Raw genomic sequence first — 16,204 nt, 5'->3', positions numbered from 1 at the left:
TGTACGGTGGAGTTCTAGCAAAAAGCGATGATGCTTCGCCTAGCGGTGGTGCTGAGACCAACAACAATGGCAACGATAATGTTGCTTGATTTTATCATGGGTGATTTGATTGTGCATATTTCTGGTCCATGTTAGATTGCTAATTGTTCTATGATTGAACATGCTTTTAGGTAAAACTATTCTCAAGTTAAGTACTACTATGAATAAGGCATATATTTTCGAAAAGTCAAACTATATAAAGTTTGATCAAGTTGCTTTAATTTTTTTATTAAGGTGTACAATATAAAATTAATATCCTTAGATATGTCATGAATATATCTTCATATGATACATAATGTAATACTAGTTATTAATAGTTTTTTCATAAATGTTTGGTCATAGTTACATAGCTTGATTTTTCAGAAAAAATATGTGTCCCATTCGTTGGAAGAGGAGTACTAGAAACTATTGATGTTGAAACCTATTTGCAAATGCATACATACTGTGGCATGACCACGCGGGTTTTGTCGGAGCAGATCCCTTACATTCGTACCTAAACTTTTCAACGTATGAATTTAGGAGATTTATTTCGGTGAAATCCACAAACGGTTCGCAAAGAACTTTTGCTGTGCCGAATTTGCGGAATCCGCTAGAGATGCTCTTAACGGATATGCTGTTCCTTATGATACCATATAAACTCATCGAATCTCCGCTGTCCGTTTACCCAACAAACGATCTGAACCGTCAAAATCGATCAGCTCCGCGCAGCCGCCAGAGTTTTCCCCCTCCAGTCCTCCACCGTGCCCGGCCGACCAAAAGCGGCTCTAAAATCTCTCTTAAGCCCGCGGTGCCCTAGAGCCGCCGCCGTGCCATAGCCCCCCTCACACGCGCGCGCCGCCGTCGCCGTCGCCGTCGCATCCTCCCTCTATCGCGTCCCCGCGGTTCCCACCCCGTTCGCGATGGAGGAGGTGGTGGAGCCGAAACGAGAGCAAAATTTGGTGAGGGTGGGGATGGAGGCCTGGACCCAGTCGTTCGGTGCATCCCACAAGATCAGGTTAGTCCATATCCTGAAGAATCTCCACACCGCGGAGGTCAAAATCTACTCAGACGCCTCCAGGGAGTTTATCGAGCTACTGGACGGCGAGTCTGGCGGCGAGGTGCTGCGGGAGTATGTGCAGCAGTCGCCGCAGCTCGTCGAGCTTGTGGAGGCATGGCGGCTGCACCGGGAGAAGCCGGGGATGGCGTACATACTCTCGCTCTTCGCCACTGTCCTGGGCCACCCTGGTGGTAAGTCGCGGCAGCATGCTGTATGCAAGAAGTGCTTGGACGGAGTTGCGAGGACGATACTGGAGGATAAGGAGAAGACGGGGGATGTGTACCTGGAGCTCAAGAGCGGCGAGTTCCGGCGGCAGAATGCTGCATTGGATTTGCTTGCTGCTATTGTCAGGCGTGGTGGCGGGTTGGCCTCTGAGGTTGCCGAGAGCTTTGATTTTAAGATGCCTATTCTGACGCAGCTAGCAGGGATACAGAAGAAGAGAGGGGGCAGAGATGGGAGGAATCAGAAAAAAGGCGCTAATTTCGGGTCGACAAGGCGATCACTTGTTGGGTTTGCCATGTCCTTCCTGGAGGTTGGGAGCCCAAGGCTACTAAGATGGGTCCTTCAACAGAGGGAGCTTTACTCAGGGGTGCTGCGCGGGATTGGAGAAGATGATGCCGAGACTGTCGTGTATGTCCTCTCAACATTGCGGGATAATGTTCTGGTAGAGGAGTCACTTCTCCCACCAGGGCTCCGGAGTGTCCTTTTTGGGAGTGCCACACTGGAGCAGCTGAGCCTGATATCGGGGAATTCGGATGCAGGGGAGGCAGCTGAACTTGCCCATCATGTGTTGGTCATGGTCTGCACTGATCCAAAAAATGGATTGATGCCATCCTCACACCTGAGAGGTAACGAGAAACGTTTGCTGGATCTCATGAAGAAGTTGAAAGCCACTGAGGTGATTCACCACAAGAATTTGTTGCTGGCTATTGTGAGTAAGAGGCTTTCTCTTTGTTCAGCATACATGAATGAGTTCCCCTACAATATTGAACCACGGTCATCCCCCTCATGGTTAGTTATTTCAGCATCCTCATATAATTATTCTTTGGACTGCGCTGCACTTTTGCCTGTCTAATTGTTATTTTGCAGGTTTGCTGCCATCTCCCTAGCAGCGGATGTGATATCTTCAGCAAAATCTGATAGCATATTTCATAGTCTCCTGTCACATGATCTGGTATCTGTCGACGATGAACAAGTGCAAGTACTTTTGAAGTGCATCGTGCCCCATGTGTGCTCTCGGTCAGTGATAAACAGGGGATTGCTGCATTCGGATGATCTTGTAAAGCATGGTTCTCTCAGGCTTGTTTCCGAGTCACTGAACCTATTGTGGCATGTTACTGAAGCAATCAGTGGTATGGTATCAAGCGTGAGATTGACATCAGAATTCACTGGCTCAACAAAAGGAAAAGTCAGAATGAATGGTTTCCCAGGATTAAGCTGTTCCACTCCAACAGATGCATCCGTGGCAGGTCAGGTTCACCAGGCAGACGAAACACGTGTCAAGAGGTGGATATCTCTGAGAGAATACATTCAAGATGAAGTGCGTGGAGCTATGCCTGATCCACAGGTTCTTCTCAAGTTACTCTCTTCTGCTAGTCAGAAACGTCAAAATTGTCCTCAGAGTAGACTAAAGAGACACGCCCAGCTTTGCCAGCCTCCTCAAAAGAAACAGAAATGTGATGCTATCGATAATGATGATGATATTATTATAGGCGGAATTGATGTTGAGCAGGCTAAGGATGAATCTGAAGAGCAAGATCAGGACTTGGCAAATGACCATGCTACCACTCTGTGTGAGATATGGGGCTTACATAAGGAAGATCTGGAGTTGAAAGATGCAGAAGTGGTAGACAGTGTTTTTCACTCGAAGTTGCTTGATGTTCTCCGGCTCTATTTGGTATGCGCATACTATATTTTATTACATTTCATCTATACCTTTTAAAATGTTTGTATAAATATCTTATCCATGGCCTCTGTTTTTGTTGTCTGCATCTACTGCATTTAAGGGATGGAGTTTCTTTGCAACTTATAGCCTTAAGATTCTGATCTAATTCTGTGCACTGATTATCGTCAATTTGTCTTTCAGAGGGTAATGCCCAGCTCTTTTGATGGATCATTTGACTTCTTTAGGGTTATACCACCTAACCCATTGAAATTGTCCAAGGATGAGCAACACTGCTTACTATCTCTATTAATTGAGTATTCAGGACAATGCGAGGGACGTTGGGACCCAGAGAGAGTTCCAGAATCAATGTACAAGCATTTGCCACCACTGATTGACATCATGTTGCATTCACAAGTTAAGAGCATCCGTGATGAAGCATATATTTTAGTTAAAGCTGCTTTCGCAAGTTCTGGTGCATTTGATCAGAACTTTGCGGAGATTGATGCATGGCTGCTTTTCTTGCCGGGTTATGAAGCCAAATGGTCTGTAGGAGAGAGCCTAGGAGTCGGATTATCTAATAAACTGTCTCACCTTGTGGTCCCTTTCCTTTGCGATGCTATTTCAGTCGTCGGGAACAATTTGTACAAATACCAAGAGCACATGCGGAAGTTTATCTCTAAATCAGGCCAGTTTGAAGGTACTATATTTTTTTGAGAGCATGGAGTGAATTCCCCCCTTTTTATAAAATTGGCTTCATGCTTATTAACTTGTATTATCTACCACTAGCTGGTTTGCTTGGTTGCTAGGTTTTATGATCTGATAAGAGTGCGAGATGTAAATGTTTGGTGCTTGTCATGTAGCTATGTTGTACCAAGCACATTTTTATCATCTGATCATGTTAGTCATCAGATTTACTGAAATCTTTGGCTGCTTGTCTTACAGTTATTTGCTTATATTATACTATGCTGCAGTCAGATATTTTCTTTGCTTGGACTTCTTTACTTCATTTACTATGCTGCAGTCAGATATTTTCTTTGCTCGGACTTCTTTACTTCATTCTGAATTTGTTTCCCGATTATAAATGTGTTGCTTTGTTGCACATGGTCCTTTGACTTTTAAGCTGCCTAGTCTTCTTCTGATGCCTATCATGTATTCATGTCTTCTCTGCTACTTTCTTTGTTCCAAAATATAAGCCATATAAATTTAGTCAAAAGTTAACTTTTTCTCAGTTTGATCAAGTTTATGGACAAAAATATGAACATCTACAATACCAGATCAATATCAATAGATCCACTATAAAATATATTTTCATGGTGTATTCATTCAGTATTGTAGATGATATTTGTCTCTATATATTTGGTGAAACTTAGTAAGCTTAGACTTTTGACTAAATCTATATGCCTTATATTTTGTATCGGAGGGAGTATTAAATTATTCCCTAATGAGATCTTGTTCATTCATTCATCCATATTCTCACCTTTGTTTGTGGTTTGTAGGGTATTCTCCAGCTTTCAGTCCTCTGATTGTTTGTGTTCTTCAGAAATGCCTTAGGCTACTCGACTTGGAGTCTGGAGGTATGAAATTACATGAGAAGTCCACAATTTCAGTATATGTGTGCAACACAATTTACCTTATTCTGCAATCCCAGGTATAAGTTATTACATTTATGTTGCCTAATACTCTATTGCCTACTTCCACTAATTGCACAGTCAGCTAATTCATCCAATGATGATCAAACAGGTAGATGCTCAGTTATTGCTTGACCTTATTGGGGCCATTCTAAATGAGAGATTTGATAAATTTTCTTCAGAAGAAATACAGTCTAGGACTTATTTTGCTGAATGGAGGCCATTGATAAATTTGTTGCATATTTTGAGGGGTATCTCGGACCAACAAAGTACTAGTTTGTTCATGACCGTGGAACATTCTTCTGAACACCATTCAAGCTCTTTGTCCTCTGTATCTAGAAAAGTTGAAGAAATGTTAAGTCAGCACCACACCAATTTGCCAGATGATGTAGCTACAGCATTCTTATTTTCAATCCTGTGTGCACCTCCAGAAGATATTATCCGTAGCTTTCCAGAGCTTCTTGATGTTGTGAAAGCACACTTTCCTTCTCATCTGCAATTCTTGTCATCGGTTCTTTATCTGCAACATGATTATCTTGCTAAAGTTGCTAGTTGTTGTCCAGATATGTTCTTCTGTAGTCTCAGACAGATCGAGGGTAATCTTGATGTTGATCGTGCCAGCACTATTGAGGGAAAATGTCAAAACCACACAATTTCTACAGAATCATCTGCAATGAGTACATTTCTGAATGTGACACCATTCTGTGCGCTCTTACCTTCAGTATTAAGCCTTGCGTTCTCTGCACCAGCTGAAACTGCGGAGGCACGTGCACTGCTACTTGATGCACCTGTACGACTTCTTCGAGCTAAGCTTTCTGAAAGTAAAATCAGTGAGTTGACATTCAATCTGAGAGTCATCTTATTCTGGAGCCATCGCTTGTTGACGTCATACACTGTGAAGTATTCAAATGTTCTTGAACAACTTTGCCATGTATGCTTCACTCTTGTTGATAGCATATTTGAGGGGATTCGAGTTTTGGCTGCTGATACTGCTGACTTAAACGCTTCGGCAGAATGTTTCCAAGAAATTGTTGAATCTGTTCTCCAGCATCCTGTTATTTTCCTGTCATTTCCCTGCAAAAAAGGAGTAACTGCCCTGTCTTTGCCATGTTCCTTATCCAATTGCCCGGACTTAACAGATATGAGTGTGGAACATGTGGAAGAAGCTTTTACTAGTTATTCAAAGAAAAATCTGCACCTTGTGGATGGTTTTGTTTTGAATCTTCTTAGTAAACTTTATGACCTTTTACTATTGGCTGATAATGATGGTCGATCCCTAGAGTTACTGTTTGCTTCCCCAAAGGTCATGCTTGAAAGAATATTACTGTTGTTCAAGGAGAAATTTCAACTCTCCATGAACAAAGGGAACTTTGGCCTGCTTTTGCCAAATTTCTACATGGTTCGAGCGTTAACAAAATTCATGTCCCCTGTCGGACTTCTGGAACTTGCAAATTGGATGTTCTCAGAGTTAGAAAGTTGTGGTTTGAACAGTTCAGTTGCATTTTCTCCTGCTGCTTTTGTATCTTTATATATTGCCGACATTGCCATGGAATTTCTGTACGATTTTCTTCAACAAGCTGACCACAGTTCAGAATCCTTTCGCTCATGGGGCTTGGAGATTCAAAATTCTGATATTGCCACCATTCAGCGAGTATATCATGGCATTCTTCATTGTACTAAACTGAATTTTGAATTTGCTGATGTTTGCTTGCTCAAGATGCTGATACGTATTCATAATGCAGAAAGATCTGCAGGGCAGAACACTGAGTATACTGCATTCCATATGATGTTATCTACCATAGCCATCAACACTCCCCTTAGCATTCTTCATCACTGTATGTTTCCCACATCTAAGGTTAAAGCAAAAGCTGTATGGTTGCTTTTGGAAGCAAGTCCTATGCACATGAACTTTTTTGGCCAGATGTTAATGAAAGTTCTAGAAAAAGAAGCTTCTTTGCAAGACAGGGATTATGACTCTAGTTCTTCACGAGCACATGAGCATATACTTCTGTTACCTGCTGCTCTGTCATACATGAAGCATCACAGTGATGGTCATATGCAGTGTGTTGAATTCCTTGAGCCAGTAGCGAACTTTTACTGCGAACTGTTATTGGGTGATGGTGGTTTTCCACGTTGGAAAAGTTTTATTACTACAAGCATTTTTGAGGAAAATTTTAGCGACTTTAGACACGAATCAGTTCAAGGTATGCTGGATTATTTCAGTGACACTCTTTTGGGGAAGTCAGTTACCATGTTGCACTACTACTTGTCTTCAAAAGAAATATCCCGGAAGCAACGGTTGGAAATAGTTGCTTCAGTTTGCCCACAATCTTCTGACCTATTAGATTCTGATGTCAATGATACTAGTCATGACTCGCACAATGGTATGCTGAAGCTTACTAATGAATTGCTTGCAAAGATATCATTTGTTAGGTTGTTGCTATCTCCTCCCAGAAGATTGTTGGCCAATGAGACAGACTCAGACAGAGAGTCAAAGAGAGTGAACAATGCTAAGCTGAATTTCATAAGCATGTTGGTCAGAACTTTGGATAAAATACTCAGGAAATTTCCCCGGTGTGATGGCTTATCCCACTCTGATAAGCAACCAAGGGTCATCTGTTGTTTGGAATATACAATTCTCAAGCATATTGTCGAACTGTCTTCAGAGATTCAAACTCATCTGAACCAATTGAACTCAATACCTTTCCTTAACCAATTCATCAAATCATCTCTCTTGCATAGATTCAATGATCATATCACACTAAAAGCAATTCGATGTGTTCTTATTATATTATCAGAAGGGAAGTTTGCTGCTGATGAAATTCTTGAGCTCATACTGGGCCACTCCCATTTTCTGTCATCAATAACCTACAGTGTAGTTTCTGAATATCAATCTGCATTTAGTGCTACAGGGAGCCTTCTACAGCCAGCACCAAGCATTTTAAGATCAGTCGATTCTCCTCCCACTCAAGAAAACAAGTTCCAAATTTGCGTTGCAGAAAAGAGAAAAATTGAAATCATCAGATTACTCAGGGTACTGTATGATATTAAGACCAGGCAGCAGAATAATAGCCTATTGAACGAATCAAGAGAGCTGTGTTTCTTGCTTTTATCTATTTATGGTGCAACTCTTAGTGAAACAGATTTGGAGATACTTCATCTTATGAATGAGATAGAGTCATATGAGTGCAAAACCATTGCTGAAGTGGATCATCTATGGGGGACTGCAGCTGTTAAATATAGAGAAGAATTGAAACTAGATTATTCAACATCAGAAATCCATAAAACAGAGAACACAGAAAGTAATGGTAGGCGAAGAGCGCTATTTCGGGAGAACATGCCCATTGATTCTAAGCTCTGTGTCACGACAGTCTTACAATTTTGCTACAAAAGATCTTCAAGGACTTCTGTCTTCTCACTGGAACAGCTTCGCCAGGACAACTTTTGTGATATTTTGAAGGTAATCTGTCAATTAGAGTTTTGGCTTAATTATCGTTCTTTTCGCAGTTGCACTCGTTTTGTCTACCGACTCACATGTTACCTCATGTTCCTAAACCGCTCTGATATTGATTGACAGACAACACCTCTGAGTGTGGACATGGTTCAGATTTATGATCCCATGTTCATCTTGCGCTTCTCAATTCATGCTCTTTTCATGGGTTACATCGAGCCTGCTGAATTTTCCCGAGTTGGGCTGCTTGCTATTACGTTTGTTAGCATATCATCTCCTGATGAAGAATTGAGGAAGCTGGGTTATGAATCCCTAGGAATATTCAAAAAATCACTTGAGGTAATGCTCTACTAGTTTCTAAATATGATATTCTGTCAGTTGACTTGTTTATTGATTGTAATCATCTCGTCAGTTATTACCTTGCTCTCCCAACAATTTTCTGCTCTTATGTTTAGTTTGCGTCTGTATCAGCTAACCTTAACATCAATACAGTTTTGGGTTAGTGTTCTAGAACATGCACAACATAAATTAACATTGTTATGCTGTTTCTTCTGTAAGCACAATATGTTCTTGCATCAGTCTATCCATGTTCCAGCTTATTTTTACATTTTCTTGGTGTTTGGTAATGATGTTATGCTCATGGCATGACTTTTTTTATTTAACTCGAACTGCTCTGAAAAGAACATTCTTATCAACATTCCTGGAGCAGTTTGATGCCCAGTACATCTGAGTACGGAATACATCTTGTGTCAGTATTTCTTTTTTGAGAAGTACATTTGATATTATGTTGTACACTTGTGATATATGTGCAGGCTTCTCAGAAAAGCAAGGAAAAGTGGCACCTCCAGCTTCTTTTGACATATCTACAGAATGGGATATTTGAACCATGGCAGAGAATACCTTCCATCATTGCTATTTTCGCTGCAGAAGCGTCTTTGACACTGCTGGATAGCTCACATACTCAATTCAATACCATAAGCAAATTTTTGATGAATTCAGCCTCTGTCAATTTGCAGGTGGGTTGTTTTTATTACCATGTAAACTATCCTGCACTATGAATTTGGTGGTATTGTGTTTATCTATATAACCTTTTTTGTTGCAGAGCATTCCATTATTCCCAACATTATTGAAGAGTAGCTCTGTGAATTTCAAAGCTGATCGGTTGTGGATACTTCAGTTATTATATGCCGGGTCAAATCTAGCTGATGATGCTACGATATGCAAGAGAGGAAGTGTCTTGGAGCTTTTTCTTGCCTTTTGTTCTTCGGCTGTTTCAGATTCTGAATCAAAGCGTTTAATCCTTCAGGTAAGACTAAATTTCTCATTAGTATATGTATTTGAATGTAGGATGTGCATGATGATGCATTAAAGGAATAGTGCACTGTGCAGCGTTCTGTCAGCAGTACAAGAACCCTTTAATATGCTTACTAATTACAATCTTGGTTACATTTGTTTTTGTATAATAGCTGAATGTCAACGTGTTGCTACAGAAATAATAAATATAAATTTTATCATGTTGCATATCAGTCTCCATACTAATATATATCCACAAAAATGACATGGAGTTAGTAGGAAAAAAGCAACCTATAAATAGTCGAATACTTGAATAGCATCCAATCTGGCCACCATTGCCATGTAGGAGGAACTACGGGGGCATGTCTATCCATATAGATTCGTTCTCACCAGGCTCTTGCACCGGAAGTTCTCTGCCGCTCTGGGGAGGACCACATGACGCTTCATATCATGCACATTTAGGGATGCAGGCGGACGCCCGGCAACATCAAAAATCTGTCCGCCTTGTCAGTTCGTTAGTTATCACCTCTCACATAATTAACCAATTTGTTCCTTGCACCTAACCAGGCGGACTGTCCGTCAGGTCCGCTGGACCATCCACCTGCATCGCTATACACATTGCGAAAATAAGCAGTTCAAACCTATGAGGAAAAACATGGACCCGCGACTATAATCAGAGACCACGACCCCGAAAAGGTAGAGGACAACATGGAAGGCGGCTTGCTCACGTGCATAAGCGTCCTCGCTTACTGCGGACCAAAAGAAGTGCATCTGATGTGTGACCATTAAATCCCTAGGAGGAAGATCTAGCTCAACCCTGACTAAACGTGTCCCAACTCCCAACCTCTGTGCGGTAAGCTGCACTGGGTAAGCGACAACTTCCGGTAAAAGCTACAAATGAAGCCTCAGTAACGAATATGAGAATGTTCTTTCCACTAAAAAGGCGCTAGTAGATTCGTAACGTGATTTCTAGACCCCCAAGCACCCAAAAACACTTATTAGTATAGATCCAAGAAAATTAGACACAAAGATGGAGGCGCACTCAAAGGTGCTTATGGAATTAACACGTGCGGAGCAGCGAATACTTACATTGACCACGAAGCCGTGCAATGGATGCAGCTGGCAAGAGCGGCGTCGTAGGCAAACCTTCATGGCAGAGGATGAAAAAACAGAGGGCACCAAACACAAGGGAGCGAAACACCTATCAGGCCAAAGAAACGGATGCAAGAACAAAGGATACCAAACAAAAGGCAGAGCAGAATTGAACCACAGAAACCCTGAGGAGGCCGGTAAAACTAAGAAAGAAAGGGGAGCACATAGGAGGAAAATGAAGCGAACACAGAGCAAGCTTGTGCTGGGGAAGGCTCTGAGTGCTGCGAGGCTTGTGAGGAGGCGATGGTAGGGGGTGGTGCGTGGAGAGGGAGCGTCTCAGCGCTGCGAGGCTTCTGTGGAAGTGATGCTAGGAGGGACGAAGCAGTTGGCAGAACGCCGCGCAACCGTGGTAAACAATGCCCATGTCCGTATGGCAGGATGGCGGAGAGCCGGTTTCGCGCTGTCCTGGGCCCCCACGATGTGACCGGAGGATGGGGATACGTCGGTGGCAGGGAGAGCCGACCTTGCGTGGGGGCTAGGCCCCACAATGCGACCACACGTGGAGTGGGGAGGAGGTGCCCAGGCGCGTCAGGCGTGCAACTCCCAGCCGTTGGGTGGCTCTGATCACAAGGCCTGTCCTCTCGCGGTTGGCAGCAGACGGCGGGGGGTTTTCGCGGCTACGTGGATAGCATGATTATTTGAACATCTTATATAATCCAGTGAGGAGATACGACAAATTTTGTGAACTTCAAAACAGAATGGTGAAAAATCATGATGATTTGGCTTCAGTGTTTGAAAGTTGCCATCAGCAACTCCAGTGTTCATAGATAAAGATGCCAATAGCTGAAGCATAGTCCGAAATACAAAACTTAAGCGTGTAGAGATGTATGATAATTAATAAGTAGAGTTGAAGGATAGTCGATGTACACAACTTAAGCTTTGATTCACCATTCTTTACCACACTTAACGTTAAGCAACATTTCATGCATATTCTGTACTGCAATTTGATTCTATCCTACCCATTGTGGCATGTATGAATCTAATGAATCTGAATCTCGATTCACAATTCTTTACCACACTTAACATTAAGCAACATTTCATGCATATTCTGTACTCCTATTTCATTCGATCCTACCCATTTTGGCATGTATGAATCTGATAAATCCGAATCATTCAAATATTATCTTGTTTAAACGCTCCCTTTGCATTGTAGGTGCTAACGAAGTGTGTGAAGCTGCCTGTTCTAGCTCAGCATTTAGTAAAAGATTGTGGCCTTCTTTCGTGGATATCCTCTGTGATTTCATCTCATGACGAAACACTGGGCAGTGTTAGCAAGTCCAGTTCCAGAATATTTGGGTTAGCATTGGAGGTAAGTCACTATTTAAAACTATCTCAACTATGGTGCATATACCTTTCTTAGAAGCAACAATGGACTTCTAATCTTGAATTCTTGATTGTACAAGTATATCAGGAGAGATATGTTGGTGAACATGCGGTTCATGTTAATTAACTACTCCCTCCGATCCATAAAAGTGTTGTGGTTTTAGTTCAAATTTGAACTAAAACCACGGCACTTGTTATGGATCAGGAGGGAGTATATCTTTTCTTGCACCCATTGTTTGATGCTACTTTATAATTAAATATGACTCATAGATCTGTTACCAGACACTGTTATTTGTTACCTTTAGCTCCATCAAAAGAACTTAATAATGCCCAGTACAGTTATGATTCCAGTGCTATATTCTGGAACAGGTCAGTGAATGCAATAGTATTTCTCAGAGTATGAGGAAGATAAAGGCCTGACAACCCCCAAACTGATATGCGTGCGTCTCATTCTCATCCCCACCAACATGGGCCCCGACATCTGCGCCCTCCCTCCCCCCATCCTGAGTTGGTGGCTGGGAACCAGATGAAGATTTGTAGGAAGCAGCCTTGAACTGCATGGGCGAAATAGGAGGTGAGGCAATTGATGCTCAAGGTCCTCTGCTAAGGTTGGCTGCGGGAGCCCTAGAGGCCAAACAAACTAGGGTGGTGCCTAATTTGTCGAGTCCGTTAGTTGAATAGATTTCCTAGGAGATCAAGCAATCAATACGTTTAGATTCCTAATCCCTAACCCCCAGAACCCTCTGCTTAATCGTGTGGTGCAATGGTGCCACCAGCCGGCCAGCGCACACCTGTCGTCCTGCAATCTAATACGTGGGATTTGACGGCTATGTGAGGGTGTCTGGGGATGACGATCTTTCCTTGTTGTGCGCAGAGGGCTGCAAGGATGGCTGTGGATGGATTAGGGCAAATTGTTAGGGCTGAGGCTTGGGGAGAAACAGTTGAGTAGAAGTATAAGGTCAAATAAATCTTACGTATGGTCCCACATTGTAGTGTGAGAATGCAGAGGGACTGACATTTCATCCACCTCTTGAAATAGTTCTATTTTAGTGGCTGCAATGTGTTCCAGCAAATGATCTCAGATTTATAATGGTACTGGGCATATGATGTTTCCTTAGATCAAATATTTTCAAATTAATCTTAATACCCTGCTAGGACATCATGGTATAAGAGGTGGAACAAATGGCTGAGTTTGATGTTCAACCCTAAACTCCAAAACCGGTCAGAACTTAGAAGACACTGACTCTCAAACTGCTCACATAGTATTGGTACAAATATATGATGATAGCCAGATGTTCACCAACACGCTTGAACTACTAAGAATTACTTTGTTAGGTATGACACTTCCTGTATACGACCTCCGTTTCAAGGAATAAGACATCCTCGTTTTACGTGTTTTTTGTTTGACCAAGAATTACTTCAAATAGATAAACATTGTTTGTATGAAATTAGTATCATTGAAAATTTCTTTTCAATACGAATCTAACGATACTAATTACGTATAATATAATCAAGATTTTGTTGCTCAATTTTTATGGTCAGAGTTCGTCTTGGAATACGTGTGCGCCTTATTCCTTGAAACGGAGGTAGTACTATTTTTTACATGGGCTTAATTTGCTCAAAATACATTCATACATGAATGGCCAGCTTTGGCACGAGGTTTTGTTGTTTATGGTTTATTGGCTTGGAGACCTAAACAACTGACATTCTGTTCATGAGTTTTTCTTGATATGGTTTGATTATAGTATTGTGAAAGCTATGCTCTAATTGTCCTTTTGTGTGCTTTGTTCAGGTACTCAATACTTTGATATTATCAAGATTCGTTACAGAATGGCTTCAAGAAACAGCACTTGAGCAACTCTCGGAAATATCTAAATACCTGTATCTGCTAGTTGAAGAGGGCAAACTTTTAAAGGGAATATTCCTATTTTAACTTCAATGCTAAATGTGATTGCATCAACAATGAGGTTGTCTATGAAAAGGAAGATATACCAACCACATTTTACCCTGTCCCTCCACGGCATATTTAAGTTGTGCGAAGCTATTGATGGCCATTCAAGAAGCACCGAACTTAAGCTTACGATGGAACTTGGTACTGATGTCGTTCTTATGAATGGTCCTCTCCCAATTTTGTCTGAGAAGGTACTTATTTGTTCTCTGCCTTCATCCAATGAACCTTTAACATTATTGCTTTAGTATCGTGATAGGAATCTAAATCTCAGTGACTAAAGTTGTTGTTTGGGTATATGATCAGTATCTAATTCTTCATGATCACCTTCTTTTTGTTGATCCATTAGGACTTGAATTGATTTTGTTGTAATATTTTATGTTCATACTATGTTAAAGTTTACTGCCAAGTAGTCATATGTAGCACCATAAAATGAGGTTAACCTCCTACTTATGCCTACAAAGGACATCATATTTTTCTTCTCAAGTATCGTATGCAATGGGATATTTCTTAATTCTGCATTTGTCTGGCAATGACAGGATAAGTCAAGAACCGTGATGGTTGTTTCATGGGTAACTTCTAACATCTTCTGGTTCCGTAACAAGAAATCTGTATTGGAAATGCCATGGGAAGAGCCGATAAAAAACGAGTGTCTACTTTCAAAGATATTGCGTTGGTTAGTAGCTTCCGTAATACTTGGTAGAATCTCCCGTATCTCTCCTGAAAAGAGCAATTGTCCTGGAACTCTTCAGACTTTCTTGAACCGCACATATGAAAGGGTTGAAATGGTGGACAGTCACGTTGCAAATGAGAGACTAGCTGTCATTATACTTTACCTTCAAGACCGTGTCAAAAGAAACAGTGACACTTTGCCATCGGTTGTGACGGCTCTTTGCTTGTTGCTCCTTGACAGATGCAGTAAACAAGGTAAACTTTGAATTATTGCATTCTGTTACAATAATATCTATATATCTCTAAATTATTCGCTGACTCTAGGTTGGTTAGGATATATCATTGTGATACAGAGTGCCTGTATTCTCTTGTCATGTTATTGCTGGAACAGTGACACCTCCACTTATTTACTATCATGAGCATTTTTGATGCAGATTTGGTTGATAGTCGTGGACAAATTGAAAGGCTTTGCTCGAAGATACATTGTCCTGCTGAATCTAATCCTGCATGGAGATGGTGTGTGAACAATTCTTATTAGTGTATGCTATTGCTATGACCGCATTTGCTCGGTGTGCATACTCTAATAGTGTTTTTCCTATCTCAGGCACTATTATCAACCTTGGAGGGATCCTGCTTTGCAGCACACTGCAATAGAGCGCATGGAAGTAGAGCAGGCCTGCCGAAGCCTGTTGATTATATTTTCTAATACCTTCAGCGCAGGGTTGCCGCCAGGTGTTCCAGTTCTGTCACTTGGTGACGTCGAGAAGTCTGGCCTGTTCCAGTGGGAAAGAGACTTCATGGTTAAGCAACCTTACAGTTAGTCTGTTGAAGCTAGAACTGATCTGTACGAGGCAATCAACTGACCAGCCTACTCGAAAGAGTTTTTGTTAGGAAGGTTTTGGAGTGTTTAGCTGTTTGCATGAGAGAATTAAAAACACAATTGTGGTAATATATCAATTCCAGGCCTCTTCTGTTGAACCACAGAGATGGCATCCCGTAAATCGTAATGAGTGCTTTCAGAGGATGTGGTATAAGCACAAATGACTAATGGCTTGAAAGATTAGCAACTCACGTGGGCGGGTATAAGAATCTGCAGATAATCCATTATTAACGTGTATAATGCCTCATCGTTCATGTTTTCAAGAACGATGGTTGATACTCGGTTGAATCATATACTCCTATGTTGACAATGCCTCACTTTTTTGGGCGATCTGCATGAAACTTTTTAGCTGCACTGGGTTCACTGGCAGTTGATCCGTCTATCTTGTATAAAGTTCTCCATTCGGAAGAAACTGCCTTTGATCGGTCTGTTGTTGTTCAGAGGTCTGTTGTTGTTCAGAATGAGTCTTGGTCATGAGCACAAAGGAAAACATGTGTAGTTGCCTCCTAGGGTTGGCTAGCTAGCCAATGATCAATCAGACCTCACAATTTCGGTTTGATGCTTGGTTTGTCTATATTGCACGACTGGAGGACCAATGCGCTGGGTTGTCGACTACGTGAGCAGGTTAGGGCATCTCCAACCGGCTGACCTAAACAGACCTAAACGGACGCGCTGGGCCATCCGTTTTGGGCCGTTTGGGTGGCTGCGCGGACGGAGCCTCGCGTCCGCGCGTCCGTTTGGGTCGCGCCCTGCGCCCAACGCGGCAGGTTTGGATCGCGCCCCCGTACAGTACTTTTTCTTGTGAATTCACTATAAAAACACAAAATAAATTGTAGAAAATATATAAAATAGTTCAAATGCTCAAAATTTATTACACATTACATTGTTCATGTAATC

The 16,204-nt window shown here is 41.8% G+C and overlaps 1 protein-coding gene across 1 annotated transcript; it reads left to right on the top strand.

Annotated features, from left to right (window-relative positions):
- Positions 1-880: 880 nt before the first annotated feature.
- Positions 881-15,269, top strand: LOC124692823. Its single transcript, XM_047226257.1, is given in 14 exon segments — positions 881-2,086; positions 2,165-2,972; positions 3,162-3,657; positions 4,457-4,608; positions 4,701-8,048; positions 8,166-8,378; positions 8,852-9,055; positions 9,142-9,345; positions 11,638-11,793; positions 13,600-13,714; positions 13,717-13,949; positions 14,295-14,682; positions 14,862-14,943; positions 15,032-15,269. Coding segments are annotated over 14 exon segments (7,764 nt in total). The 5' UTR covers positions 881-938; the 3' UTR covers positions 15,249-15,269.
- Positions 15,270-16,204: the final 935 nt, after the last annotated feature.

Source organism: Lolium rigidum, chromosome 2, assembly GCF_022539505.1.
Source record: "Lolium rigidum isolate FL_2022 chromosome 2, APGP_CSIRO_Lrig_0.1, whole genome shotgun sequence".
Lineage (NCBI taxonomy): Eukaryota > Viridiplantae > Streptophyta > Magnoliopsida > Poales > Poaceae > Lolium > Lolium rigidum.
The sequence above is the reverse complement of the archived record's forward strand: the minus strand, read 5'-3'. Positions and strand labels throughout refer to the sequence as shown.